Genomic DNA, 27,897 nt, shown 5'->3' with positions numbered 1-27,897 from the left:
GGAACCGGGCTGAGACCGCGACGCCCTCCCGAGGCCCTGAGCTCTCTGGGGGATCCCGGGGGACGCTTTTCCAAGCCGGACTCCTGCCTCCTGGGCCTGCAGCGCCTCGGCTGCACGTCCAGAGCCGAGAGCCGGGAGACTCGACGCCCGCGGGAGCGGGACGTCAGGCCCCCCGCTCCGACCCCAGCCGAGGCCCCGCCCTCGGCTCCCTGCGTCCGCTCCCGCGGCCCCTGCAGCTCGAGCTTGCACCCCGCCCAGCTCCCCTCCCCCGCGCGCGTGCGCCCCCTCCCCGCGCCCCCCCCCCCCCCCCCGCCGCCGCCGCCGCCGGCGCGCGCGCGTGTTCGTCGTCCCGGGCGGGAGCCGGAGACTGCGGGGCCGACTGCGGGCCAGAGAGCGGGCGCCGGGAGCGCTGGGAGCGCAGCCGGGCGAGGCGGGAGCGTGGGCGCGGGCCTGGCCGCGGGCGGGGGCCGCCGCCGCGCCGCCGCCCCCCAGTCGGCGGGCCGGGCCGCGGCGCCGAGCGCGAGGGCCGGGCTCCCGGGGCCGGTGGCCATGGGTGGGAGCCGGAGGCGGCAGCGGCAGCGGCAGCGGCGGGCCCCGCGGGCGGGGAGGCGCGCGGCCCACGGCCCCTGACGGCCCCCGGCGGCCCGGCGCGCCCCCGCGCCTCCTGGGGGGTCGTCGCCCAGCAACGCCCGGCGCGCCCGCCCATCCCCCGCTGCCCTTTTTCTCCTGGCGGGTGTGAGGGAGCATGCCGGCGCCCGGCCTCGGGCTGCCCAGTTAACCCGAGGGGCGTGGAGCGGCCCCTCCCTCGGGGGCGTCCCCCCTCCCCCGCTGAGCGGCCCGCCCCCTGCGCTAGGGTATGGCCCCTGGCCCCAGCCCGGGACCCGAGGTCCCGCACTCCGGCCAGTGAAAGGCGTTTTCCCGCTCCCGCCCTCCTCCCCTCGCTGGCCAGCACCATGGGATGTAATATGTGCGTGGTTCAGAAACCGGAGGAGCAGTACAAAGTGATGCTTCAGGTAGGGGCCGCTGGGGCGGGGTGGGGGCGTGGGCGCCACCTGGGAAAGCAGCGGGCGGCAAACCTGGGAGGGCTGAAGGGCTCGGAAACGAAGAGGTAGGGAGCCATTCCCGCCCTCGATTTCTGGGGCTGCTGGGTGTTGGCGCTCCGTGGGAACCAGTCACAGACGGGGGGAGCTGCGTGGGGATGGGGTTCAGGGCGCATCCCTTGGGCGCCCGGCGTAGGTGGGGACGTGAACCCTGGGTCCAGATCGGTCTGGCTCGGGAAGTTGGGCTCGGCCTGTTCCGGCGCACTTGCACCCCGGGCCCGGGAGTCCGGAGGCGCGGTGCTGCCGGCGCCGGCGCGGGATGGAGGTTGCATAGCAACGGGCTCAGTTCCCTGCACACGCTCGCCCCGCTGGACCCAGGGCGGGGGAGGGAGAGGGGCCCCCGCGCCGCGGGGGGGCATCCAAATCCAGGGCCCCGAGGACCAGGGGCGCAGGAGCGCGCGGGCGGTCTGGGGCCGGGGCGGTTATCCCGGCCCCCACTCTCCGCTCCGGCCCTGCCCAGATGGCGTGCTCCCAGACTGGGGTGCCGCGGGCTCAGCGAGCGGAGGGCGATCTGCAGGCAGCGGTGCCCGGCTCGCTCCCTGCCCTGCAGGGCCTCGGGTCCGGGGCCGCTGGGTTCGTGGACCGAGATGTGCTCTGCGGGGCAGGAGCGGATACGCCCGGCTGCGCTATCGGAACCCAAGCCCAGCCCGGTGGCCCGGAGCGGGGCTTCCTTGCTTGTGCGTGGCGTGACTTCGTGAGTGCGTGCTTGTGCCCCGTCTGTGTGTGCGCGGAGGTTCCTCCGGCCCCGCGTGTTTGTACTTTCTGTGTACGCTCAGAGAGGTGTCTAGGGAAATGTCCCGCATGGTGTGGCCTGAGACGCCCCCGCGGCTAAGTGGAGGGAGTTCAAGGTCGGAGGGAGTCGGGATCCAGGGGCAGACCCAGCGCGGACAGGTATGCACTTCGATTCCGGGTTTATGGGTCAGGACTGGGGAGCAGGCGCTGGTCGGTGCGGTGTTGGCTGGGGGAATAGGGTCTCCTTAGAAGAATGGGGGAACTCCTGTTAGCATCCGCGGGGGCGCCGTGTGTGGGGGTGGGGGAGGCATCGGAGGCCGTGGGAGCCCAGCTCCGGGGCTGTGAGCCCGGTTCTGGTCCCGGTGAGCGGGAGGCGGCGGGAGGGCGACTTGTGCTCTGCCCTGGCAGCGCCGCTCGGCTCCTCTCCGAGGCCCTGGCTCCCCGGGCGCGCGCGGCCCTCCGCTTTGCCCGCTCGCTGCCCCTCGCCTTTCTTCCATTCTCGCCGTCCGCCCCCGGGCTGTTCCTCTCGTCCTGTTCCCGGCCATTGTCATTGCTCGCTCGTGGAATCGGGCTCGGTAATAACTCGCGCTGAGACCGAAACGCAGCCCCTCGGAATCCCAGTGGCGGGCACCGGGGCTGCACTGGTTGGTGGGTGACGCCGTGGGATCCCACCCTCTCTCCTTCCTTTCTTGGAATTATTTCACCAAATGGCAAGCGATTCCAAAGCTCTTGGCTCTTGACTTCCTCAGAGAAGGATTGAGGTCGTATTTTGTTTAAGACCGATCTCACAGGGGTGCGTGGAACGAGAAGGGTGACCTGCGCCGCCCTGCAGGCTTTGAAACGATTGGTAGTTGACCAGGCAACGCTGAGGTGACCCTTCGGGCTCCCCCCCCCCCACCGGCAGTGAGGGAGGGAAGGCTCCACAGGTGGGGCAGGGACCGCCGTCAGGGAGGCTCCGTGTTGGGGGAGGGCTTGAGATGGACCTGGGCAGGAAAGTTCGAAGCCAGGCTTTCCTTGAGAGAGAGCCCCAAGCCCTGGGCAGAGAAGTCCCCAGAGGAGGGCCTGCATCGCAGCTGCCCTTTGCCATTTCCTGGTCAGGGTTGCAGCCATCGCAGACTGGTCTCTGGGGGCGCTGCCCCCTTTTAAAGCTCCTGAGGAAGTTTGGGCAGAATCAGAACGTGGATGCACTTTTTTTTTTTTTTATAATTTTATTTTTTATAAACATATATATATATTTTTTTTCCCCCAGGGGTACAGGTCTGTGAATCTCCACGTTTACAAACTTCACAGCACTCACCATAGCACATACCCTACCCAATGTCCATAACCCCCCCCAACCCCCCTCTGCCCAGCAACCCTCAGTTTGTTTTGTGAGATTAAGAGTCACTTATGGTTTGTCTCCCTCCCAATCCCAACTTGTTTCATTTACTCTTCTCCTACCACATTAACCCCCCATGTTGCATCTCCTCTCCCTCATATCAGGGAGATCATATGATAGTTGTCTTTCTCCGATTGACTTATTTCGCTAAGCATGATACCTTCTAGTTCCAGTGGATGCACTTTTAAAAGAGGAACGACCCTTTAAAAATGAAGGCGCGGCCTCGAGGTGCGGGGGGAGCTGGGTGGCTTGGCCTCTTATTAACACTGACCCTCCACTTTGGCTCAGGTCCTGATCTCAGGCGGGTGAGATGGAGCCCCAGCCTGGGCTTGTGTGCTGGCTGTGGAGACTGCTTAAGATTCTCTCTCTCTCTCCCCCTCTAAAATAAATAAGTAAACAAAATAAAATTAAAGGGAGACAAAAGGAGATCGAATAAAAAGGAGCTGGAAAGCAGGGAAAACCATTGGTAGTCCCAGTTGACCCGGTTTCTGGGGGCTGGAGTCCCAGGCACAGCCGGGAGAGCATTTCCTGGTCCAGTCCGGTCCTTTTCTCAGAGTAGAAAGAAGCTTCTGTCCCAACAGACCAGTCAGAGCCCTTTCTTGGCTCCCGTACTCCCCTAAACCCTGGTGCCCCCCCTAGCGTAGTGGTGCTTCTCCCTGTCCTGTCTTTGTCTGCCTGTGGCCTCTGCACCCTGCAAGAGTGAGGGACCTGGGCGGGGCCCGGCACAGCCCAGAGGGACGCTCGCACAGGCCTGCACCGCTTGCCCGGGGGCTTCCATGTGCCTTGGATCCCCCAGCCCCCAGCTTGAGAACCCCAAGTTGTCTCTTCTAGCCTTGACTTCCAGGCCCTTTTTTCGTGGTGGCTCGCAGGCACGAGACTGGCTGCAGCTTCACTGAGCCTGCCCTGAGGAAGTGTGCGGTCACTGGTCGTGATATGTTGAGAGTTGTACAGCCATCCCTGCTGTCTCCTTCCAGAACAGTCATCACTCCGGAAAGAAAGCCCGTCTTTAGCAGTCCTGTTTCCCCTAACACCTCTCAGCCCCTGGCAACCACTCACCTCTTTATGGATTTACCGGTTCCAGACATTTCATCTTAATGAACCTTATGAACCATACAATATGTGATTTTTTTTTATGTGTGGCTTCTTCCATTTATCATGTTTTCTTAAAAAAAATTTTTTTTTAAGTAATCTCTACCTCCAACGTGGGGCTCAAACCCATGACCTGAAATCAAGAGTTGCGCACTCTTCTAAACCCTACCCAGGCACCCACTAGATTTCTTTCTAGTGCTGAATTATACCCCATCGCGTTAGTGTGCTGCATGGTATGGATGGACACTGGGGTTGCTTTTACCTTTTCCAAATTGTGAATAATGCTGTTGTGAACATGGACATACAAATATCTGAGTCCCTGCTTTTATTTTATTTTATTTTATTTTTAAAAAGATTTTATTTATTTATTTATTAAAAGATTTTATTTATTTATTTGACAGAGAGAGAGAGATCCCAAGTATGCAGAGAGAGAGGGGGATGCAGGCTCTCTGCTGAGCAGAGAGCCCGATGCGGGGCTCGATCCCAGGACTCGATCTCGGGACCCTGGGATCATGACCTGAGCCAAAGGCAGAGGCTTTAACCCACTGAGCCACCCAGGTGCCCCGGTTAAGTTTCTATATAAAGTGTAGGATCAGCTTGCCAGTTTCTTTCTTTTTTTTTTTAAAGATTTAATTTATTTGACAGATAGAGTTCACAAGTAGACAGAGAGGCAGGCAGAGAGAGAGGAGGAGGCAGGCTCTCCGCCGAGCAGAGAGCCCGATGCGGGGCTCCATCCCAGGACCCTGGGATCATGACCCGAGCCGAAGGCAGAGGCTTTAACCCACTGAGCCACCCAGGCGCCCCAGCTTGCCAGTTTCTAAAAAGAAGGCAGCTGCAGTTTTGTAGGAATTGAATTTGCATTGATATGGGCGGAGTATTACCCATGAACATAGGATGTCTTTCCACATGGGTCTTCTGTTTCTTTAAGTGATTTTTGCATTTTTGTTACATTTACTGCTGATTGTTTTATTCTATCTGATGCTATTGTGAGTTGAATTGTTTTCTTTTTCATTATTTTTTAAAGGTTTTTAAAATTAGATTTTATTTATTTATTTATTTGATATTTATAGAGAGAGTCCGAGCACAAGTGCAGGGAGCAGCAGAGGGAGAGGGAGAAGCAGGCTCCCTGCTGAGCAGGGAGGCGGATACGGGGCTCCATCCCAGGACTCTGGGATCATGACTTGAGCTGAAGACAGTCGCTTAACCACCTGAGCCACCCAGGTGCCCCTTAAGATTTTTAAAAGTTCATTCATTTAACCGATCTCTCCACCCACCATGGGGCTCTAACTCACAACCCTGAGATCAAGAGCAGCGTGCTCTTCTGACCGAGCCAGCCTGGAATTGTTTTTTGTTTTTTTTTTTTAAGATTTATGTATTTATTTGAGAGGAGAGAAGCAGACAGACCCTGTCCTGAGCGTGGAGCCCAACTTGGGGCTCGATCCCAGGACCGTGAGATCATGACCTGAGCCTAAAGGGGTCAGACGTCCGGGAGGCTGTTTTCTTCACTTACTTTTCATCTTTCTCATTGCTACTGGGTAGAAATGCAGTTGATTTTTGTATATTGATCCTTTGTGCTGCAACCTCACTCAACTCATTTATTAGCTCTCATCGTTTCTTAGTGGATTTTGGAGGATCTCGAATGTGTGGGATTATGTCAAGGGCAAACTCAGATACTTTTCCGTCTGCTATTCCAACCCAGATACCTGTTCTTTCTCGTTCTTGCCCACTTGCTCTGGCTAGAATCTCCCGCAGGATGTTGAGTAGAAGCGCTGAGAGCAGGTGTCCTTGCCTTGCTGCTGATCGAAGAGGGAAGCTTCCAGACTTCCACCAGTGACTTACAACTTGCTGTAGGTTTCTCATAAATGCTCTTTATCAAGTCAGGGAAGTTCCCTTTTATTCCTAATTTGGGTGTTTTTATGATGAAGTGTCTAGGACGTTGTCCAGTGTGTTCCGGGTGGCTGCTGAGCCCCTCCCGGGTTTGGGCCCTTTATCCCCCTGCCACCGCCAGCCCCACCTCTGTCCCGTTGGTGTGTTGACGCCCGGCGGGCGCTGGGGTGAGGGAGGGGGTGCCACACACCAACCAACTCTGGAGAGGTAGAAAGGTCCTGGGGGGGTGGGCGGTCTTGCAAGGTGCCTCAGGAAGGGGCGGGAAACCAGATTCCGGAGGGTGGAAGGTGGGGAGAAAGTAGCATCAGTGCCAAGGGCACGATGCCTGCTGAGACCCCTTCCTGGTGCCTTTGCTGGCTGGGGGCCCGCTGCCCTTCCGTGGGGCACCTTGACCCCTTTGTTGTGGATTTAATCACACTCCACTCTGTTTGGGCTTCTCTCTGCCCCTTTGTCTTTCCCCTGCCACCACAGCCTTCTAGATCTTGGTATCCTCCCCCTGCCATACCATCACATGCTTGCTGACAGGCCCCGTTCCTGGGAGACCTATGTGACAAAGGAAATTGGCCTCGGGCCCGCTGCACCCATTACCTGCAGGGCCGCCCAGACTTCTCTTCTTTCAGCCGAGTGAGTCAGGACCACCACCAGCTCCCCTCTGTCCACCTCCGGAGAGGCCGAGCAACAGCCCTGCAGGTCTCCTTGTGACCACCCCCACCCCGCCTTCCTCCCTCTGGCTCCTGCTGGCCAAGCCCTCGCTGTGTCAGCTCTCTGTCCCCCTGCGGAGGAGCCACAGACCCCTCTCTTCTCCCCCCTCCCTCCCACCTCTGTGGCCTTTTTGTGATGGGAGAGACTGCCCGGGAACAAAGAGGCAACAGTTGGAGAGAGAAGGGCCCAGTGTGCCGCGAGGGCAGGGCTGCGGGCCCACAGCTGTCCCCTCTCTCCATCTTCCTCCCTCCTTGGTGGCGGCTCTCCTTCCCCTGACACGCTCCCTGCCCCTTGAGTTGGGGCTTCCTGTGAGCAGGATTTGTGTCTTGCTTCTGAGGGTAGCAGGCCCTCTGGAAGCAATTGTAGAGGGCACGACCGCGGAGCTGAATTCCAGTAGCCGTCATCTGCTCGGGCTCACCATGTTTTCCATTGTTGCAACATTTTAAAATGCCCTTCCTTACCTCAGTTCTAAGGACTGCCTGAGCCATGGGACTAGGAAGTTCTAGAAAATGCAAACTAATCTACAGTGATTGAAGGCAGATCGCGTTTTGTAGGGATGGGCAGAAGCATGGGTAGAAGCAAGGGACGACAGAGGGGCATGGGGCTGCCTGAGGAAATGGTCACTATCTCGGCTGTGACAGTGGTGTCACAGGTATAATTTACAGAACCGTAAAGCGTAACGCTCTGAATACATGCATCCGATTACATGGCAACTATACCTTAGTAAACCCTTAAAAACAAGAAATACGTGTAACACACACACACACACCAAAGGAAAAACACATGAACGTACTTAACCCAACATGGGGCCCTAGTGGGGTTGGGGGTTCTTTCCTTCCTTCTGCTTCAGGGTCCCCACAGGGAAGACAGTACCATGTGGGAGGAAACAGTGCCTCCCTCCCGCTGTCATGGCCATGGGGAAATCCGGCAGCCTTTGCTCCTAGGCCCTGGGTCTGCTGGGATCTCCTTTGGCTAGAGGGTCGAGTTGCTGCCATCAGACCACGTGGTGGGTGGTTTAGGCGGGACAGATGGATGGAGACAGCCTTACTCGTGTCCAGGACGTAGCCAATGCCCAGCGACAGAAGGATGTTCAGTAGTATTCTGAGGGTTTGTGTAATGTGAAAGGAGAGGAAACCCTCCGAGAGAGGAGACCCGAGCTGTGAAGTGGAAGGCCCGAGATTAGTGAGGACGAGGGACGTCTGCGAAGCCGGGCTCAGGGGCTGCTGTACAGAGCAGCCGGCTTCTTGCCCACGCTGGCTTGGAGCAGTGGAAATGAAGAAGATCGCATAGAGAGCGATCATTCCGGGGCGCCTGGGGGGCTCAGTTGGCTGAGCTACTGCTTTCGGCTCGGGTCATGATCCTGGAGTCCCACAGTCAAGTCCCGAATTGGGCTCCCTGCTTGGCGGGGAGTCTGCTTCTCCCTCTGACCTGTCTGCTCTCATGCTGTCTCTCATTCTCTCTCTCTCTCAAATTACAAAAAAAGGGGGGGGCACCTGGGGGGGCTTAGTAGTTGAGCCTCTGTCTTCGGCTCAGGTCATGTTCCCAGGGTCCTGGGATCAAGCCCCGAATCAGGCTCCCTGCTCAGTCAGCAGCCTGCTTCTCCCTCTGCTAGCTACTCCCCCGGCTTCTGTTCCCTCTCTGGCTGTGTGTGTCTCTGTCAAATAAATAAATAAAAAATATTAAAAATAAAAAAAGACTGTCATTCTGGTGACTGCCGGCCTTGGAGAGGTCAGGTCAGCCCAGAGGTGGGTGGTGGATGTTTTTAGTTGTTGTGAGCTTACACCTGAAGGTTGATCCTTTTTTTTTTTTAAGGTTTTATTTATTTATTTGACAGAGAAGAGCTAGTAGGGGGAGTGGCAGAGGGAGAAGGAGAAGCAGGCCCCAGCTAAGCCAGAAGCCTGATGTGTTCTGGGGCTGAATGCCACGCAGCGCTCCATCCCCCGACCTTGGGATCATGACCTGATCCAAGGGCAGGCACCCAATCTGCTGAGCCACCCAGATGCCCCCCCCGCAAGGTTGTTCTTGATGATAACCTCAAGAATTGCTTTTCTTTTTCTTTTTTTTTTTTTAAGATTTTATTTATTTGAGAGAGAGAGATCATAGGTAGGCAGGGAGGCAGGCAGAGAGAGGGGGAAGCAGGCTCCCTGCTGAGCAGAGAGCCCCAAGAAGGGCTCCATCCTAGGACCCTGAGATCATGACCTGAGCCCAAGGCAGAGGCTTAACCCACTGAGCCACCCAGGCGCCCCTGCTTTGCTTTTTCACACAGGCCATCTGGGTTACCTCCCTTCCCAGCCACTCTCCCCAGGCAGGACCCAGAAGTGGGGGCAGGGCAAGTGGATCAGATTTCAGCAGACCCTCGGTGGGCCCCACCACCCACTCAGCAGCTTTGGGGAGGTAAGGAGTAAGAGGGAAGGAGAGACCCTTTGAGTCACTTGTCTGGTGTCCGAACCCCATTCAGGTCTGCGTGTGTCCTTCCAGGTTCCGTGAATGCGTGCTGGATCAGCATGACCCCAGTCCTAGGCCCTTGCTAAAATGCAGAACTGGAGGAGGCCCAGGGCCTGCGAGTCTGCATTCCTCACAAGCTTCCAGGCCACATCCATTGCTCCTGGTCCTTGGACCAGGCACACCAAGAGCGAGGACCTCAGGAAGGAGCTTGGGGTACATCAGTGAAGCCCCAGGTCATGTCAGCATCATCCAGGAGGAGGCAAAGCATCACCTGGGACCTACCAAATCCATTTCCAGGGGCTACTGCCCCACTGAGGTTCCCAAGGGACATACTGTGTTTCAGATAAGCAAGCCTCCTTTTCCATCATGCACACCCTCACCGACATGCACACAGCTCCCCGGGGCACCTGGACATACACACCCAAACAGCTAAAAAGGCTTTTGAGATGAAGACCTCCCATGCTTCCTTTTCTTTCTCCTGCCCCTGGGCAAGAGGTGGTGGCCACAGTTAGGGGGTTGGATGGGCTGGTTTGTCCAGGCAGCCACGACTGGGGGCGTGCCATTTGCTGGGCCAGTCATGTGATGGTGGAATGTACTGCCCAGCTAGATTCTTCCAGATTAAGGCATTTCGTAGCCACTGACGCGATTCATTTAGGCAAGGATCCTCCTCAAATGGTAAAACCATTACTTAAAGGGTGTCAGGGTACGGGATGGTCACAGGGTCTCAAGGTGTTACCCCGCTACCTTGTAAATTAGGAAGGGAAAAGGAGAGACCTGGCAGCCGTGTTTTGACCATGTGACTAAAGCAAATCAAGAGTCCCCAGCAGTGGGACGGCCTCATCCCAGTGCCTCCTGACGCTGTTGGTCCGGAGGGGGCAGGACCCAGCAATTCGTCAGAGCAGTTAAGCTGAATCTAATGAGGGCAGACCCAGACTCAGGCATTGTACAAGGCAGCTGCCCCAAACCTCTTCCGAGGTCAGTGCCATGAAAGTTAAAAAAAGAAAAAAAGTGGATAGATTATTCTAGATTAAAGGATACTAGACACATAACAACCAAATGTAATGTGTGTGGTCCTTGACTGTATCCTGGGTCCAGAAACCGGAACAAACGAGCTGTAAGGGCATTAGGGGTACATTGTGGAGATGTGGGGGTGGCTGATGATGGTGGTTCTCCTGGAATGGGGGCATGGCGCTGGCATCTTGCTTGCAAAATCGTGTGTGTAGAAAGGAGAGAGCAGCGTGGGAATGCGCACTCTGGGGGAGAGCTGCCTGAAGGGAATGCAGGGTTGCAACGTCCCTGTGGGTTGACCATTTTCAAAATCTCGAGTTGGGAAAACAGGAGGGAGGACTTGTGCTGGGCCATTGAAAACAGGAGTGCAGAGAGCCTGCCCTTGGCTCAGGCTTCCCTTCTCTGCTTTCTCTCTCCCTTCTGCTCTGTTGGTTTGGGGGTCGGCGGAACACTTGTCTGAGGCCAGGGCACACCTGTCAGCAGAGCTGAGAGCCACCGATCAGGACCCAAGGGCGCACTGATTTACCCCCAGTTGCAGAGGGCAACTTCCGGTTTCTGTTGTCTCCTTGTCTGTCCCTCCATCCGCAGAGTGGGGTTAGGAGGGTCCTAACGTAGCAGCCTTGAGCCCCACTAGACATTTATGTAGGTAGCCCCCTACTCCCCGCGTTCGGGCGAGTGGAAGGGGCCTTTCGCAGGCCTCCCTGGGGTCGCGGGTCCGGCCCGGCCGGGCTCTTTCCCGGGCCCCTTCCCCGCGCCGTGCTCCCCGCCCTCCCGGAGATCCCGCAGCACAGCCGCCCCGCATAGCGCCCGTGGAGCCCCCGCACAGCTGCGCCTGCCTCCCCAGGTGGGGGCCCCGAGGCTTGCTGCAGCGGAGGGTGGGAGACCGCCGGCAGCCCGGCTCGCGCAGCCGCCGCCCTCTTTGTCTGCGGCTTCCGACGCGGGGGAGGGGGCGGGGGCGGGGGCGGGGCTACTGCGCCGGGGCCCCTCCCTCCGCCGCCCGGGGCGCCCCCGCTTCTCAGTCGGGGGCGGGGCTGGGCGGAGCACCTTCCTCGGGGGCCTCCGGCTCTGGCTGTGTCGCGACTGGTCACCCGGCTTCCCGCCTAGCTCTCGCCCCCGCCCCGCCTCCCCACCGTGTCCCCTCGTTGCCCCTGTGTCTCCTTCACCTGCCGCTGGTGATTCTTCTCTTCCTCGGTGTTCCGCGCGCCTACTCCCATGTCCCCCAAGGCCTGCGCGGCTGCAGTTTCCCCCGCGCTCTTTGGCCTGAGGTCTCCCTCTTGTAAATCTCCCATCAGCATTCAGACTGCCCAGGTGTCTCTCCTGGTAAAACCCAAAGGCAGCGCTCACCCGCAGCCCCCAGCCACTGGGACCCCATTCTCTGCCAAAGTTCCCAAAGGCTGTTTCTGTACAGACCAAGCTTCTCACTCCGCCCAGCGGTGGTCCACCCCTTAACAGATGCCGAAGGCCATTCTGGCTCTGGGCCAGCCGTTCCCTCCCCACTCCATGCCGTCTTGTTCAGCTTTCCTCCTTAGCTTCTCTCTGGCTGGCTGTAAACTGTGGGTCTCTCTCTCCAACTGCTAAATGTAAGCGTGCCACATAATCGTCCGTGGGCCTCTTCTGTAATCCCACGTTATCTCCTCCATCTCATGCTTTTGTATATAATTTATTTTTATTTTAAAGTAATCACTGGGCCCAACGTGGGGCTCAAACCCACAACCCTGACATCAAGGACTGCATGCTGCGCCGGCCGACTTGCCCAGGTGCCCCATCTCAGGCCTTTTTTTTTTCTTCTAAAGATTTTATTTAATTATTTGAGAGAGCACACAAGTAGGGAGAAGCAGGCTCCCCACAGAGCAGGAACTGGATGCGGGGCTTGATCCCAGGACCCTGGATCATGACTTGAGCTGAGGGCAGACGCTTATCCAACTGACCCACCCAGGAGCCCCGCCTTTTTCTTTCTTTAAGATTTATTTATTTATTTATCTTGGAGAAAAAAGTGGAGGCAGAGGAAGTGGGAGAGCGCCCCCCCATCTCATGATTCGGGACACATGTAGGAGGAGCGGGCCATCAAGGATGTTTGCATGTCTCAGGAACTTCAAATCTGAGAAAAACTTTTTCCATTAATAAAACATGCCCATTTCCCCTGTTTCCCCCAATGCCTGCATCGTCCACAGTGACCCTCACCTTCGTGGTCTCTGCAGATCCGGGTGGCACTCTTGTATTTTTACTGCGGGAAAGGCTGGGACATCAGATTTGCCATCAGTGCCATGTACCTTCGCAGTGTTGTGCAACCATCACCACTATTATTTCCAGAACATGTTCATCACCCCAAAATGGAACTTCATTAAGCAAGCACTCCCCATTCTCCCTTTCCCTAGCCCCTGGCACCCGCTCCTGTGCTTTCTGTCCCTACGGATTTGCCGTTGTGGAATCACACAGGTGGCCTTTGCGGTCTGCCTTCTTTCACTTGTCAGGCTGTCGTCCCTTTCCGTGGGGCATAATGCACCTTGTGGGTGTTACCACGTTGTGTTGATCCATCTGTAGGCAGACATCGAGGTGGCTTCCAAGTGTCGGCGGTTATGGACAGTGCCGCTCTGAACAGGTGTCTGCGCCTTTCCATGTGGATGCCTGTTTTTTAGACTTCTCCATAGCCACTGTCCCGTTTTCCATCCCCCCCAGCGCATCAACACCTATCTTCCCCTTCGCCACCCCAGCCATCCTAGTGGACGTGAGTGGGGATCTCACTGTGCTTTTGACGTGTGCTTTCCTGATGGGGAGCGAGGCCAGGCATCTACTCTGCTTATCAGGCATCCTCCTCCCTTCGGGTCCCCTTCTCCACTGCCACCTCCATCCCAGGCCAAGCCACCATGATCTCCGGTCTGGGCCGCTCTGGTTGCCTGCGGCTCCTTCCCCCACCTCCGCTTGGTCCCCTCCTCTGCCGGAGCCACGGGAGGCCTCTCCTGTGTGTGCCCGGCACTCTCCAGAGAGCACCAAGAGCTTAGCTCTGGCTGGAATGTTCTTCAGAGTCCCTACAGTGGCTGGCTCCTTGCCGTCATTCAGGTCTTAGGTCAGGCATCCCCGGGGACGCTGTCCCTGCACACTCCATCTAAAGCAGGCCCCACTTGAGCTTTTTCTACAGCGGAACTCGGGGCTCTGAGTGCGGTCCCAGACGGCCTCACTGGCTTGTTCCTCGCCTGGGTTCCGCCCCGGCACCGGCCTCTCCGAGCACAGGGATCACGTCTGTCTGCTTTGTGGCTGTTCTTCCCGTTCTTCCAGTGCTCGGCTGGAGAAGTAGCATGTGCCCTCTTCCTTCCAGTGGTTCCCTGCTGTCCGGGGACACGGAGAGTCCCTCGTGCACCCAGGACCCCTGCGCTGCCCTCATCCCCTGCACTCCCTGCCAGGGACAGCTTTGCCCCTCCCCCTCCCACCTTCCCACCAGGCTTGAAGCAGTCTACCTCCCTGCTTCCCTGCTTCCGGGGCTCATTCTCCACTGTCCCTCCGCTCCCTGGAGAAGCCGCATACGGGACCGCACAGGTCTGTCCTAGGACTTCCTTGTCTTCAGTTGCCTGGAATGAGAGAGACAAGTGGGCAGTGGCCCAATTGCCCACATCATCCCTTACCTTCTTTGCTTACCCCCAACACCCCTGCTTGCTAGAAAGTTCTTCCCCCATTGGAGCTCCCTCCCCACCCTCCTTTAGAACCTGGGTTGGGGTATGTCCCTGTCTTAGCTTGTGTCTTGTCTCAGCCCACTACCTGATCTGCTGCCCTGTGCCTGTCCACCCCCTGGTGGGAAGGGGTCCGCTGTGACCTGGCTTGCATCAAGGGGCTGGGGTGGGCCTTGTGTGTGGGTTGGCCACAAGCTCCTTCTGAAGGCAGACCTGGGGGCCTGCCTGCTCTGCCTCCCTGCCTTGTTGGCTGGTGCTTATGGGGTCAGTGCTCCCCCAGCCCCAGGGGCCTCCTGTCCTCTTCTGTTCAGACACTGGGGCCCACAGCTCGATCACCCACAGGACGCCTTCTGTAAATCCCACCTTAGAGGGAGGCAGTAGGGGGCTGGCCTGTAGGGGTGCTGCACTGGGGGAATGGGGAGGGTGTCTGCTTGGTCCTGCTCCCCAGAGCCTGAGGCCCATTAAGGCTCACTGGCCAGCCCGTGGTCAGGCCTGGCTCCTGGGGTGGGCGTGGGGCATATCCCTCAGGACCACCTACTCTAGGGGGTAGGTGGCTGGGATTCATCCCCCTCACCTGGAGCCCTCAGCCCCAGTGCCTCCCCTCCAGCCCTCCTTTATTCCCCTGGGATTCCAGGCTCCTTTCTGGGGACACCCCAGCAGGAGATGGAAGGCAGTAGAGGGAGAAAGCAGTGCTTCTCCCAAGCCGCCTCAGATCAGGTGTGGATGTGGAATGTGATGTGACTTCATTAGTGCTTCTCGCTGTTGCCGGCACCCAGGGCCCTGAGCCCAGAAGCCGAATGCATTCCCAGCCCTCGCTGTCCTGGGGCTGGGAGTACACACCCGTCCCCTGCCACAAAGCCTGAGAACGACTCCGGATATATCGGGCCAGATTGCTTTTGTTTGTTTTCTCTATGATCGTAAAGGCGATGTTCATTGGAGAAAATACTAGAAAGAACAAGAGAAAAGAGAAGTCACCTGTAAATACTATTTCCCGTGAATTTCCTCCTATTCTTTAAAGAAAATATTGTGTTGAACACATATGTGAATATATGTAACATATGCCCAGACCCATGCTCCCAGAATTGGGGTCACCTCGGTCTAAGCAGGTCTTTTGCTTAATATTTTATCGTGAGAATTTTCCAGCAATAATGTTTTTTTATTTTGCAGTTCATAAAGATTTATTTTATTTTCAAAAAACAGTACAGGAAAAAAGGGGGGAAAAATCTCAGATTTCCTTCCCACAACGATTTTATACATTCTTTCCCAGCCTTTTTATTTTGTATGGTAATCAACCTAGTTTACATGTCATTTTATATCTTTTTAAAAAAGATTTCTTTGTTGGGGCGCCTGGACAGCCCAGTCAGTGAAGTGTCTGGCTCTCAGTTTCAGCTCAGGTCATGATCTCAGGGTCGTGAGATCGAGCCCCACATCGGGCTCTCCAGTCAGTGCAGTCTGCTTGAGTTTCTCTTTCCCTCTCCCTCTGCCCCTCCCACTTGTGTTCGCTTGCTTGCTCACTCTCTCAAAAATAAAGAAATAAATCTTTAAAAATTTATTTATTTGGGGCACCTGGGTGGCTCAGTGGGTTAAAGCCTCTGCCTTCGGCTCGGGTCACGATCTCAGGGCCCTGGGATCGAGCCCCGCATCGGGCTCTCTGCTCCGCGGGGAGCTTGCTTCCCCCAACCCCCCCTCCTGCCTCTCTGCCTACTTGCAGTCTCTCTCTCTCTGTCAAATAAATAAATAAAATCTTTTAAAAAATTTATTTATTTGTTTGAGGGATAGGAGGGGCAGAGGGCGAGAGTCTCACGCGAGCTGAGCTGAGCGTGGAGCCCAGCACTGGGCTGCATCTCACGACCCTGAGATCACAACCTGAGCCAAAACCAAGAGTCTGAGACTTCACCCACTGAGCCACCCAGGCGCCCCATTATATCTTTTTTGAGAAACAGGCGTGTTACCGGAAGACTGTGGTAGGGCGGCTGCGCGCTTTAATAGGTAGACACTCAGTGCTTAAGATAGTTGTGAAGTTGTCGGCCTTAAAAATAGTGCCGGTACCTGACTGAGTTAAATGTAGGAGCGTAGGGCTTGGCACTTCTACTCCTACACGTACAGCCCAGAGACTAGAAAACAGGGTCTCAAACACTTGCACACGAATACTCAGAGCGGCGTTATTCACGGTGCCACGAAGTGGGAACAATCCAGTGTCTATTGACAGATGGAGTTGGGTAAACAGAATGTGGTCCTTCCATATGAAGGAATATTCTGGCATATAATGGAATGTTATTCGGCCATAAAAGGAATGAAGTACTAATGCTTACTGCAATACGGATTAGCCTAGAAAATGTGTTAAGGAACATCTATTACTTAGAGCAAATTTATTGGATCGAAGGGAGTATGATGAATGTTTTCAAGATTCTTCAGATAATGACAAATTCTTCCCGACAGCTTATCAGGTTACAGTGTGTGGGGTCTGGACGGAGAGTGCGTGACCGGGTGACGCGGCCAGCCAGGATCAGGGTTCGGAGGTGGCCAACTGTGCTTGGGGCCCAGGACGGCCCGGCTGGCAAGGTGCTCCGGTGCCTATGGATCTAGGGCCCTGGGTGCTCTGCCGGTGCGTAGACGGGAACCAGGCCACACCTGCCAGGGCCATGTGAGGGCCACCCGGGCCACTTTGAGCAAAGGGGTGCCTTGAGGCTTGGGTCCCCTCTCCCCACAGTGGAAGTGAAGCGACTTCCCGCTCAGCTGGGATTGGATTAGAGCTGTGGGTTTTAGGTCAACCCACTTGGGCCCATCCGGGCAGCAGGAAATGGATCCGTGTGTGGAGAGCTCCTGAGTAGCGAGCATGACGTCTGCCTCAGGCGAGGCCGTGCTTGAGGGTTTGCTTGCTATGAAGCCAGCAGGATCGGCTGCCGAAAGATGGTTCCAGCTAAGGCAGGGTAATGCCTGGCGCGTGGCAAGGCCGGCCCAGCTAGAGATGAGAGTCATCAGGAACTGGCGTGGGGCGTGGCGGGGGGACATTTCAGGTGGGCTTCAGGCATATGAGGAGTGTTGGAAGACACAGTGTATGTCTTCTGGAATGTTCCAAAGAAGAGAGGTTTGTACTTGAGAAGGCAACATCTTCTAATAATGAGAGTTTCTGACAATGGGCATGGCCAGCAGGTATTGCCGTCCCTGAAGTAGAAATGACAGTTCCCACTGTGACCCTAATTCTGGATTCCTTCTGGCTGTGTGGGTCATGTATGACCTCACGGGTCTCACGATCGAGCACCCTGTCTCACCGGGGCTGTGCTGTCAGTGGGGAGTCTGCCTGGAGAGTCTAAAAATTTTTTGATATAAAAAAATTAAAAAAAAAAAAAAAAAGAAAAAGCAGGCACCCTGGCCTGGTGGGAGAGACAGACCCAGAAGCAGAGTGGAGGCCCCCTCGGAAGCTTGGGTGGGGCTCCTGGGGCCTGGCTTCTGCTCTGAGCTGGGGATGAGCCTTTGAGCTCTGCTGTGCCCTCTCGGGCCTGAGGAGCCTGAGGAAAATGAGCGAGGCCCGGGCCAGGCTGCTGGCCGCACGCTCACGCTGCACTTTCTCCCCAGGGGTCTGCTGAGCCTGCCGCGGCCCCTCAGCGGGTGTCTGCTCCGCAGCCAGGGTGACTCTGGGCACCGGCGGACACACGTGGGCACCTGTCCTTGAGTGGGTGTAGGTGACAGGAGGGGGCAGGAAGGGACGAGCAGCTGCTGGGGCAGGAAAGAAGGGTGCATGGGAGGGGGGAGGAGAGGGAGGGATCCAGGTGGACATGTGGGGTGGCAAGGGGAGGGAGGGGAAGAGAGAACCGTCCAGAAGGAGAACGGGCTTCCACACAGGGTCGTGGGCCGCTGCTGTTACCACGGGGGCTCCTGCCCACCCACACAGGCCACTGCCCCGCAGACGCAGCCCCTCCTGTCCCATGCTGGACGCGGTTCTTGGTGCTGGCAGGTCACTTTCTCCCGCCGCTCCGGCCACCCGGGCCTCCAGCGTACTCCGTCCCCCTCCGAGTAGGGGACTGGCCTCCCCTGCCCCTGGCTGTCCCCGTCCCTGTCCTCCGCCCCCCCCCGCCGTGCGACCGTCCTGAAACATTTCTCAAGTATAGGAAAGTATCGCGCGTCCTTCTGGCATCAGCGCGTGCTGCCTCCCGCCTGGGTCTCGGCCTCGTGGCCTCAACGTTTATCCCTTAAGAAGGCAGATTTGAAGCCGCCTGTGCCCGCAGTCCCTGACCCCAAGCCTGTCCTTCCCTCGCCTGAGGGCTAGTGAGGCAGTGGGGCTTCCTCTTATGTGAGCACGGGCTTTTCTACTGTCTACTGTCGTCTGTATTTTCTTAGGGTTTTGTTGGAATTCTTTACGGACTATTTTGGATAATCCTTTATCAGTTCTATGCATTGTAAGGATCCTCTCTTAGCCTGTCTTTTCACTGTGTTTCTGTCCTTTGGAAGTTTTACCGTTTAGCATAGTCAGATGTGTGTCTTCCATTCTTGCTGGCCCGTATCGATCTTAAGAATTCTCTGTCACAGCATCGCGGACATTGTCCCTCAAGTCCAAGGTAGGCAGTTTCGCTTTGTCCTTTTAGGACTTTGGTCCATTTTGGATCGTGGCTGACGGGGGTCTTGGAGTGGCGGCATTAGGGGAGGGAAGTGGGGAACAGGAAGGGAATTGGTCTTGGATGTCCTCCTCCCACGGGGCCCCTGGAGACATTTGCATGTGACTCCCGGTGGGAGTCGAAGGGCAAGCTATCCTGGGTTCAGACAGGTTGAGACTGGAGCAGGCCTTCGTGGTCTTTCTGTAACTCATGGTGGCAGGACGAGGGCCGGGCTCGGGGCAGGACGAGCACAGGTGTTTGCAGAGCACTGGGTTGGTACTGTGTGCCTGGCCGCAGGCTGCTTTGCTCATCCGCCCTCCCCCCCCCCCCCCCGCCCCCGTTTCCCTACCTTCTCCGGAGCTCACACCCAGTCTGGGAGGGGCCTGTTTCTAACTTGTCAGGACCCGTCTCTGCCCCACTCCTCTTCGTTAACTCAGCACCCACTGACTGAGGAAGAGGAGAGAGGAAGCTGAAGGAGGGCGTGGGTCAAGGGGAAGCTGCTGGGTGCCCCGGGCCTCACTGTGATGACCTCACCTCTGTGGGCACCTGTCATCCTCCTCCTCCTGCCATCCCAGCCCACTGCCATCCCAGCCCACCCTGCATTCTCCTCCCCACTGTCTGGGCCCAGTTTCCATAGCAACGGGGTGGCAGGTGAACCAACGGATTCCAGGGAGAAAGACATTCCTGCATTTCTCAATGTCCCTTGTGGCCCTCACTTGTGGCCCTGCTCCGGGGAGTTTCAGGGGCACACCTAGCCTTTGACAGCCCAGCCCTTACACATTTTAGGGAAGCTCTTGACTTAAGGGCAGTGGGGAGCTGGCATATGTCCAGGACCAAAAGCCCTCGTTCGAAGCTGTGGCTGATTTCCGTGGTGTCACTCAGCCCGGGAAGAGAGACACAGGCACACGCCAGACACACTAGGCACCGGTCACGCTAACAGTGCTAACAGGAGAGTGTAGTAGAACTAGAAAGTCATGAGCTTGGAGTACTTACTGCCTTTGTTTTTTTGTTTTTTTTTTTTTTAAGATTTTATTTATTTATTTGACAGAGGGAGAGATCACAAGTAGGCAGAGAGGCAGGTAGGGCATGTAGGAGTAGGCTCCCTGCGGACCAGAGAGCCTGATGCAGGACTCAATCCCAGGACCCTGGGATCAGGACCTGAGCCGAAGGCAGAGGCTTAACCCACTGAGCCACCCAGCTGCGCCTGCCTTTGTTTTTAATATAATTCGTCCCCTTGTAAGATTACAACGTTGATAATGGCTCGCAAATTTCCCGACAGCTTTACACCCAGCCCTGCTAGGGTCTTTGAGGACATTCCTGACATTTCCTCTGTTCACAGCCTTTCCCACACTGCCCTGCCCGCAGCTTCCCGAATTTCTCCCGTGCCACCTGCCCCTGACACTGTGGTCTCTCTGGCGGTACTGACCACATTCTCACACTTACCTTTAGTTGGCTACTAGTAACTTCTTGGCAGATTTCTGTGTTCTTCCTTATGGTTTTCTGTATTTTTCAAATGCTCTACAATGAACCTGTGTTTCTTGCATAAGTAGACCAGATTGGTTAAAAAAAATGTCTTCTGACCAGGGAAAGTTTGTGGAGCCGGGAAACATCAATACTGAGCTTCTTATCGACAAGGACAGAATGAAGTAGTGGATAGGTAATTGTTTGCTTTTCTGACACGGCCGTGACCCTGGAATGACATCCAGGTCTGTTCGGTAGCAGCCGGGACATGCTAGCTCGCAGTCGGACTGGGCATGTCTCTGCAGAGCTCCCATCCCCTAGACCCCCAGAGACACAGATGGCACTGTGGGAATTCGGAGACTGGGACAGCCTGGCCACTGTGCCCAAGTGCGGCCCCTGTCCCCTCATCCTGCACTCTTCCTGCTGACTGGTGGGGACTCTGCTTCCACCTGCAAACACGCCTCCCTTTCTCCCTTCCCCTGAGGCCGGCCAGGTGCCCCTCCTCCGCTCAGGGAGCCTTCCCCGGAGGCTTCATCAGACCAGCCTTCACCCCAGCTCCTGCCACTCTGCAGCCCAGCTCGTGACCTTGACTCACTCACTCCCTTCATTTTGCTGGACTTTGGTTTCCTCAAGGGCACAATGGGGCGTTGGGGTCAGGATCTAGGGGAGACACATCGGGCGCCCAAGAAATGGCAGTTGTCTTACGAGGATCACTTGATTGGCACCTCCCTTAGGTTGTCTTGCCATGTGAGGGGGCTCTGTGGGGGTCACCCTTTGTCTTCAGTGATTCTGTCATTGGCTTGAGGACAGATCCTGTCCTTGACGTCTGCGTGCTCTTTTCGACCCTCCTGCCTTAACCCAGTTATGGACTGATGCCACTGGGAGAGGAGTCCAGGTCTTCCTCCAGCCCTGATGTCAGAGGAGCACGACAGAAGTGCAGTCATTGCCAAGGGGGCCTCACTGCAGGTCTCCTAGATGCTAGCTCTGGCCTCTGTGCCGCCTGGAGGAGAAGCCGGTCCTCAGGAGCACTGAGGACCGAAGCCTGGGGGGCTCCTGCTGGATGACGTTCTAGGGTGGGGGCGGAGTCCCAGGGGCTCCCTCAGGCCCAGGCAGCACCATGTAGGGGTAGGGCTGAGACGTGGGGCTTCCCCCGGCATGAGGGCATGAGGGTGGAGAGTGCACTTGGCCTTGGAGAGCCGAGCGGTGGGCGGGTTCTCACGGGGGCGTGTCCTCACGGGGGCGTGTCTCTGCCGCAGGTGAACGGGAAGGAGCTCTCCAAGCTGTCTCAGGAGCAAACCCTGGAGGCCCTCCGCTCCTCCAAGGAGCCTCTAGTGATCCAGGTGCTGAGACGCAGCCCCCGCCTCCGGGGGGACAGCTCGTGCCATGACCTGCAGCTGGTGGACAGTGGCACTCAGACCGACATCACCTTTGAGCATATCATGGCGCTGGGCAAGCTGCGCCCGCCCACCCCGCCCATGGTCATCCTGGAGCCGTACGTCCTATCTGAGCTGTGAGTCGCCCTCAGGAGGGCCCCGGGCCCTGCCTCCAGAGAGGGCACGCCACCCAGAGGCTACGTCGCCGCAGCTCTGGGTGCAGCAGGGAGACCCTGCCTGGCCTGCCCTCTTGGGCAGGAAGCAGGCTGCTTGGCGTCCAGAGCCGACTGGGACCTCCAAGGGCTCAGCAGTCTGTAGGCGTTTGAGGCCTCAGGCTGGACAGCAGCCGGTGCAGGGACCGGGGAGGCTTCACACACAGGCTCCCTTTGGTATCTCCCCTCCCCCTCCCGGGGCGGAGGGAGGAGCATCCCGGGACTTTGCTCCTGGAAGGTTGAGGGCCTCCGCTCCTCCTCCTCCATCCTGTCTTCTCTGCCGTCCATCGTCTTCTGCCTCTCAAGCATCCTTCCTTGAATCTTCTCACATCCTTATCTGTCCCATCCTTCCCCTGCTCTGAACTTCCTCCATCTTTTCGGCTTCTTTCTGGCCCCTTCGGAAGAAGGGTGTCTCATCCAGGCCGGGTGGCTCATTCCACTAGTCTAAACCCGTGCTGCAGGGCGGGGGTCCCGGGATGCCCTCCTCCGCAGAGTGAGGACCCTGGCCGCCGGCAGCTGCGCTTAGCCTTGGGGCAAGGAGGGCTGCCCCTGGAGGTAGAGTGGGTCCTCCTCTACTCCCCAGCAGTCCTCTGGGGCCTGGATAACTCCTGGGGGCATTGCATGGGCGGGACCAGTGCTGGGTGGGGTGGGTGGCACCTGCAATTTGGAGAAGTGGGTACCCTGCCGGCTGGGCTGGGCAACAGGGTGGGATGGAGTGGGGAGAGCGAGGCATGCCCGTGTCCTCAGTGCGGAGCCCTGCACACTCCCGTTCAAGAAGCATTCCTGGCCAGAACAAGGGGCTCCGTGCTGAGCGCAGTGGGAGCGGCCAGCCCAGGAGCTGGGGCTAGGGCACTAGAGGAGCAGACGGCTGGCCTGACCTCACTTCTCCTGGGCAGCCCCCCCGTCAGCCATGAGTATTATGACCCGGCGGAGTTCATGGAGGGCGGCCCGCAGGAGGCAGACCGCATGGACGAGCTGGAGTATGAGGTGAGCCAGCTTCAGGAGCCGGCCCCGGGGCGGCTGTCCGCAGCCCAGTTCAGGCCTGGCTCCCCTTGGCCCCAGCGGCCGAGATGCACGGCTGCCGACTCAGGCTCATGGGCCAAGGCGGGTCAAGTCGGGCTGAGTCGGGGAGGGGCGTGGGTGAGGTCCCGTAGTCAGTCTGTGTCAGCGAGTCTGTGTCCCACGCATGTCTGTGTCCTGTGTGTCCCGTGCGTCTCGTGTGTGTCTCGGGCATTTCCTGGCAGGGGAGACCGCGGCACACGTGCGCCACTTGGGATGGTAAGAGAGACCCTCCAAGCTGGAGGCTGGAAACTTGCTTCCGGCGTGCTGCCGGGGTTGGGACTGGGCCGCGGCTGCCGCCTGCTAGCATGCCTCCGCGCTCACCGGTTTTGGGGGCTTTCTTCCTTTGCTTCCCCCACGCCCACTGTGGCAGGAGGTGGAGCTGTATAAGACCAGCCACCGGGACAAGCTCGGCCTGATGGTGTGCTACCGCACGGACGAGGAGGAGGACCTGGGCATCTATGTTGGAGAGGTACGACGGCGGGGCATGGGGGCGGGCCCTCTAGAAGGTGGTGGGGCTCCAGGCCTCCTCCCTGGGTGCCGGACCCCCAGGCTGCACGTGGCACCGGCAGTGGGGAGGGCGGGGCATCATGGTGGCGGGTGACACGGCAGCCACACGGAGAGTGCCCGCACTGCCCGATCCCTGAGGCCTCTCCATGCAGCGTGGGGCTCTGAGGCGGCCCGGAATGCCCCGGCTGCTAGGGGCAGCGCCTGCTCAGTATCATGGGGCATGTGTTCAGCCCCCGCCATCCTCCCCGGGAGACCTGAGCCCCGGCTGGGACCGGGAGCGAGGCTGAGGTCTGGGCCTGGCTTTGCTCTTCCTCCCACGGCCCGCAGCCAGCGCCTCCTGGTACTCAGAGGGTTGTTCTTTCCCACCTGTCCGTGGTGGACGTGGTGCGTCGAGCCGCCCTCATTCTCGTCAAGTCAACCTTTGCATGGATACCTTACTGCCCATTGAGCCCCAGAGGTGGCGTGTGGGGGGGCAAAGTGTGGGGAAGTGTTCGGCTTCCTGCATTTGCCCAGCCTCTGACGTGGAAAAGAACAAGTTTCCATGCACGAGAGTATACGAGAGACAGCTGGGGGCCTGGGCTTGGGCCTGGGGAGCTTGGCTGGCCCGTGCTGGGGAGAGGGGACTAGCCTAAGACCCACTGTTTTGTCCCTGCCTCCTGGAGCTTGGAAGCTTCCAGTCTGAGCTGAAGAGGGAGCAAGCAAGGAGGTTGTAGTTTGGCTTCAGAACCCCCTGCCCAAGGTGAGGCTGCCCCTTGTTCCCGAAAGGGAACCCGAGTGAAGGATGCCAGGTCCCCATGATGCATCTGCCTTGCAGGTGAACCCCAATAGCATTGCAGCCAAAGACGGCCGGATCCGCGAGGGAGACCGTATCATCCAGGTGAGTGGGTGCGTGCTGGCGGTGCGTGTGGCCTGACCGTGGCCCCACTGCCCTGGCCGCCCACTGACCTCTCCCTAGCCAGTCCCAGCTCTCTCCTGCCAAGAGCCTCGCCCGATGGCTAGACATCCTGCTGTGCCTGACACCGGGGCTGGGTCTTCTCTCTCTCCGGTCTGGCTGTCCCGGGGGATCTGCTGGCATCAAGGTTCTGTGCTGCTCTGGCACGCGGACACCTTCCTCTCCCTGGGCACCTTCTACTTTATTTCCATCCTGTCAGAGCTCAAGAGCCTTTCCTAGCCCAAGATGCTCCACTAGGGCACGGCCCACCACAGAGCCAGCCCTGGCATTCTGTGTGATGGTCCCTTGGCTTGTCGCAGATCAATGGTGTGGACGTCCAGAACCGGGAGGAGGCGGTGGCCATTCTGAGTCAGGAGGAGAACACCAACATCTCCCTGCTGGTGGCCCGGCCCGAGAGCCAGGTGTGTGTGCGCCCGGCAGGGCCCTCCAGGACCCGTGGCATCGGGCTTTCTGTGGGGGCTGCTGATGGAGGGTGGGGCATGTCTTTGGGGCCCATTTCCCCTTCCGGCCTCTGATGACCGAGTGTGCTGCGGCCGCCCTCTCGCCTGGGTTCATTCAACTTCACTGAGACCAGGAGACCGGGTATGGTACTTAAAGGCAACCAGTGGGGTTGTGTCCTGGGCGGTCCTTAAAGCAGTGGGGACAGCACAGTTCTGTCTCTGCAGCTGGCAAAGCGGTGGAAGGACAGTGACCGGGATGACTTTCTGGATGAATTTGGCTCTGAGCATGAGGGGGACCTGCGTGCACGGAAGCTGAGATCTCCCCCTGCCCAGCAGGTGAGGAAGGAGACAGGCCGGGCGGGAGGCCATGGGGCTGCGGCATGTGGCAGATGGGCTGGACCCGAAGGCCCTTCTGACCCCAAGCCTGGCATGTGGGACCCACACCGAGTGGGACTCATCTTTTTGCCCCAGCTTGGCCACGAAGAGGAGAAAGGGGTCCCCGATGCGGGCACGGGTCTGAGCAACAGCCAGGAGCTGGACAGCGGTGTGGGCCGCACTGACGAGAGCACCCGCACCGAGGAGAGCTCCGAGCACGACCTTCTGGGCGACGAGCCCGCCAGTGCCGCCAACACCCCTGGGGCCCTGCGCAAGAGCCGGGACCTGCATTTCAGCATGGACTCGCTGCTGGCAGAGGGGGCGGGGCTGGGCGGAGGCGACATCCCCGGCCTCACCGACGAGGAGTACGAGCGCTACCGGGAGCTGCTGGAGATCAAGGGCCACCTGGAGAACGGCAACCAGCCGGGCCTGCTCTTTCCCCGGGCCGCGGGCGGCAATAGCGCCCTGGACGTGAACCGCAACGAGAGCCTGGGCCACGAGATGGCGATGCTGGAGGAGGAGCTGCGGCACCTGGAGTTCAAGTGCCGGAACATCCTGCGGGCGCAGAAGATGCAGCAGCTGCGGGAGCGCTGCATGAAGGCCTGGTTGCTGGACGAGGAGAGTCTCTACGACCTGGGTGCCGGGGAGCCCAAGAAGCACGAGCTGTCAGACATCTCCGAGCTGCCCGAGAAGTCCGACAAGGACAGCACCAGCGCCTACAACACCGGGGAGAGCTGCCGCAGCACCCCGCTGCTTGCCGAGCCCTCGCCAGAGAGCCCCCTGCGGCGGGCTGCTGCCGGCAACTCCAACTTGAACCGGACCCCTTCCGGCCCCGTGGTCAGTGCCCACCCCAGGGCTGCTCCCCTGCAGGGGAGCCCCACCAAGTTCCGCTCTCTTTCCCGGGATCCCGAGGTGGGCAGGAGACAGCACGCGGAGGAGCGGGTCCGCCGAAGCCCCAAGACGGGCACGACCCTGGAGCGCGTGGGTCCTGAAGGCAGCCCGTACCTGTCTCGGCGCCACCGCGGCCAGGGCCAGGAGGGCGAGCACTACCACAGCTGCGTGCAGCTGGCCCCACCGCGCGGCCTGGAGGAGCTGGGCCACGGCCCCCTGAGTCTGGCCACAGGCCCTCGCGTGGGCGGGGCCGCGGTGGCCCCCGAAGCACCCCGCATGGAGTGGAAGGTCAAGGTGCGCAGCGACGGGACCCGCTATGTGGCCAAGCGGCCCGTGCGCGACCGCCTCCTCAAAGCCCGGGCCCTGAAGATCCGCGAGGAGCGCAGCGGCATGACCACGGACGACGACGCGGTGAGCGAGATGAAGATGGGGCGCTACTGGAGCAAGGAGGAGCGGAAGCAGCACCTGATCCGGGCCCGGGAGCAGCGGAAGCGGCGCGAGTTCATGATGCAGAGCCGACTGGAGTGCCTGAGGGAGCAGCAGAACGGCGACAGCAAGGCTGAGCTCAACATCATCGCCTTGAGCCACCGCAAGACCCTGAAGAAAAGGAACAAGAAGATCCTCGATAACTGGGTCACCATCCAGGAGATGCTGGCGCACGGCGCACGCTCTGCCGACGGCAAGCGCGTCTACAGCCCTCTGCTCTCCGTCACCACCGTCTGAGGCCCGCCGCGCTCCCCAGCCCAGGTCCAGTGAGCCTCCCAAGACGCCCCATTCCCTACTCTCCCTCCCTTAGAATCTAGTGTGTGTCTGTGCGTGCGCACAGCACTTTGTGACCAGAGAGAAACCGCCAGAAGGGACGCTTCTCTCCGTGGGCTACTTCCCGCTTTCCGAGTTTGGCGACCACGTCGACAGCAGGCATGGTGCGGGGGCAGGCCTGTCGCAGGCCCCCCTTCAGCTTCATGTGGGCCGTGTGTGCGCAACACAGGCCCAGGCACATGTACGCACGCATACGCGCACCCCCCCCCCCAGAGCTCTCAGCGTGGGTGCTTGGGGACAGGAAATGTCCAGCTGGAAAGCAGAGGTCAAGAGGACTGTCCTAAAGCACAAGAGAATGCCGGGCTTTGAAGCTGAGCACAGCCTCACCCCTGCTGGAGGCCTTGGTTATTTGTAGACAAAGGCACCCCTGAGTTTTGTGGGGGTTTTTTCCCCTTTTCTGTGCTTGCCAATTGTTGTCTTTGTTTTGTGGACCTGCTGGGGTGGGGGGGCTGGCAGCTCCTTCAGGCAGCCTGACGAAAGTGGAACCCCCAGTGATGGCTGGGAAGGAGGTGGGTGGGGGGAAGGAGGAGAGGGAGGGCTGGGGCAGGGGGAGGGCGAGGGTGGGGGAGGACAGGGAGAATGGGAAGCAGCTTTTTTGGGGGACTCCACTCTTGAGGTGTGGGGATGGGGAGCCTCCCATGTGGCTTGTGTGGCCCGCCCTGGGGGCCACTTACTTCCCCGATGACCAAGGGAGAGCTAAGGTATAAGCAGCAGGGGAAGGTTTTGGTGACAAGACCCATGGTGAGCTGAGGGAGAGGCCTGGACCGGAGAGAGCCGGGCCCTGCCAGCTGGGCTGATTGGGGAGACGCTCTGTACCCCGCTGTCAAGACCAGGCCCCGCCCAGGGCTCCTGTAACTCAGAGAGCTTCAGCTGGAGGCAAACACGCCGCCCTCCCCTACCCCGCATTGGCATTGAGAGAATAAAGCAAGCTGCCTTTCTGAGGGGACTCTTGGTTTCTCTCTCTTCATTCTCACTGGGCTGGAGAAGAGATGTCGGTTGTGGTGGGGTGGGAGGACTTGGGTGGGCAGGCTTGGGTCAGTTGAAAGCTCTGCGTCTGCGCTTTCTCTGTTACTGGGGAACAGCTGGGTCTTTTCAAGTCCATCTTATGCTCTGAGAGGAGGCGTTGACCATCACTGGAATCATTTCACAAGTGTGAGGTCACAGAGTGAGGCCCAGAGGTAGGCCCTGCCATCAGTGCTCAACCAGGCCT

General features: G+C 58.7%; 1 protein-coding gene across 3 annotated transcripts; it reads left to right on the top strand.

The window, feature by feature from the left end:
- Window positions 1-567: 567 nt before the first annotated feature.
- PDZD4 (PDZ domain containing 4) lies at window positions 568-26,651 on the top strand. 3 transcript variants are annotated; one of them, XM_032846356.1, is made up of 8 exons: window positions 568-1,013; window positions 21,313-21,548; window positions 22,538-22,628; window positions 23,074-23,172; window positions 24,025-24,087; window positions 24,462-24,563; window positions 24,828-24,938; window positions 25,074-26,651. In XM_032846356.1, exons 1-8 carry the CDS (start codon window positions 954-956, stop codon window positions 26,589-26,591), a joined length of 2,280 nt encoding a protein of 759 aa, XP_032702247.1. In that variant the 5' UTR covers window positions 568-953; the 3' UTR covers window positions 26,592-26,651. The 3 variants fall into 3 exon arrangements, with proteins under 3 accessions (XP_032702247.1, XP_032702246.1, XP_032702248.1); XM_032846355.1 differs by having other exon boundaries at window positions 21,313-21,566; XM_032846357.1 differs by lacking the exons at window positions 21,313-21,548; window positions 22,538-22,628 and having other exon boundaries at window positions 571-1,013.
- Window positions 26,652-27,897: the final 1,246 nt, after the last annotated feature.

Source organism: Lontra canadensis, unplaced genomic scaffold, assembly GCF_010015895.1.
Source record: "Lontra canadensis isolate GAN:19392208 unplaced genomic scaffold, GSC_riverotter_1.0 scaffold174, whole genome shotgun sequence".
NCBI lineage: Eukaryota > Metazoa > Chordata > Mammalia > Carnivora > Mustelidae > Lontra > Lontra canadensis.
The sequence above is the reverse complement of the archived record's forward strand: the minus strand, read 5'-3'. Positions and strand labels throughout refer to the sequence as shown.

What these genes read in the sequence shown, in the direction of transcription:
- PDZD4 (XM_032846355.1), top strand. Translation starts at nt 954, where the DNA reads ATGGGATGTAATATGTGCGTGGTTCAGAAACCGGAGGAGCAGTACAAA. An exon ending in AGTACAAAGTGATGCTTCAG is followed by an intron (nt 1,014 to 21,312) that starts GTAGGGGCCGCT and finishes TCTCTGCCGCAG; the next exon opens with GTGAACGGGAAGGAGCTCTC. An exon ending in TGGGCATCTATGTTGGAGAG is followed by an intron (nt 23,173 to 24,024) that starts GTACGACGGCGG and finishes TCTGCCTTGCAG; the next exon opens with GTGAACCCCAATAGCATTGC.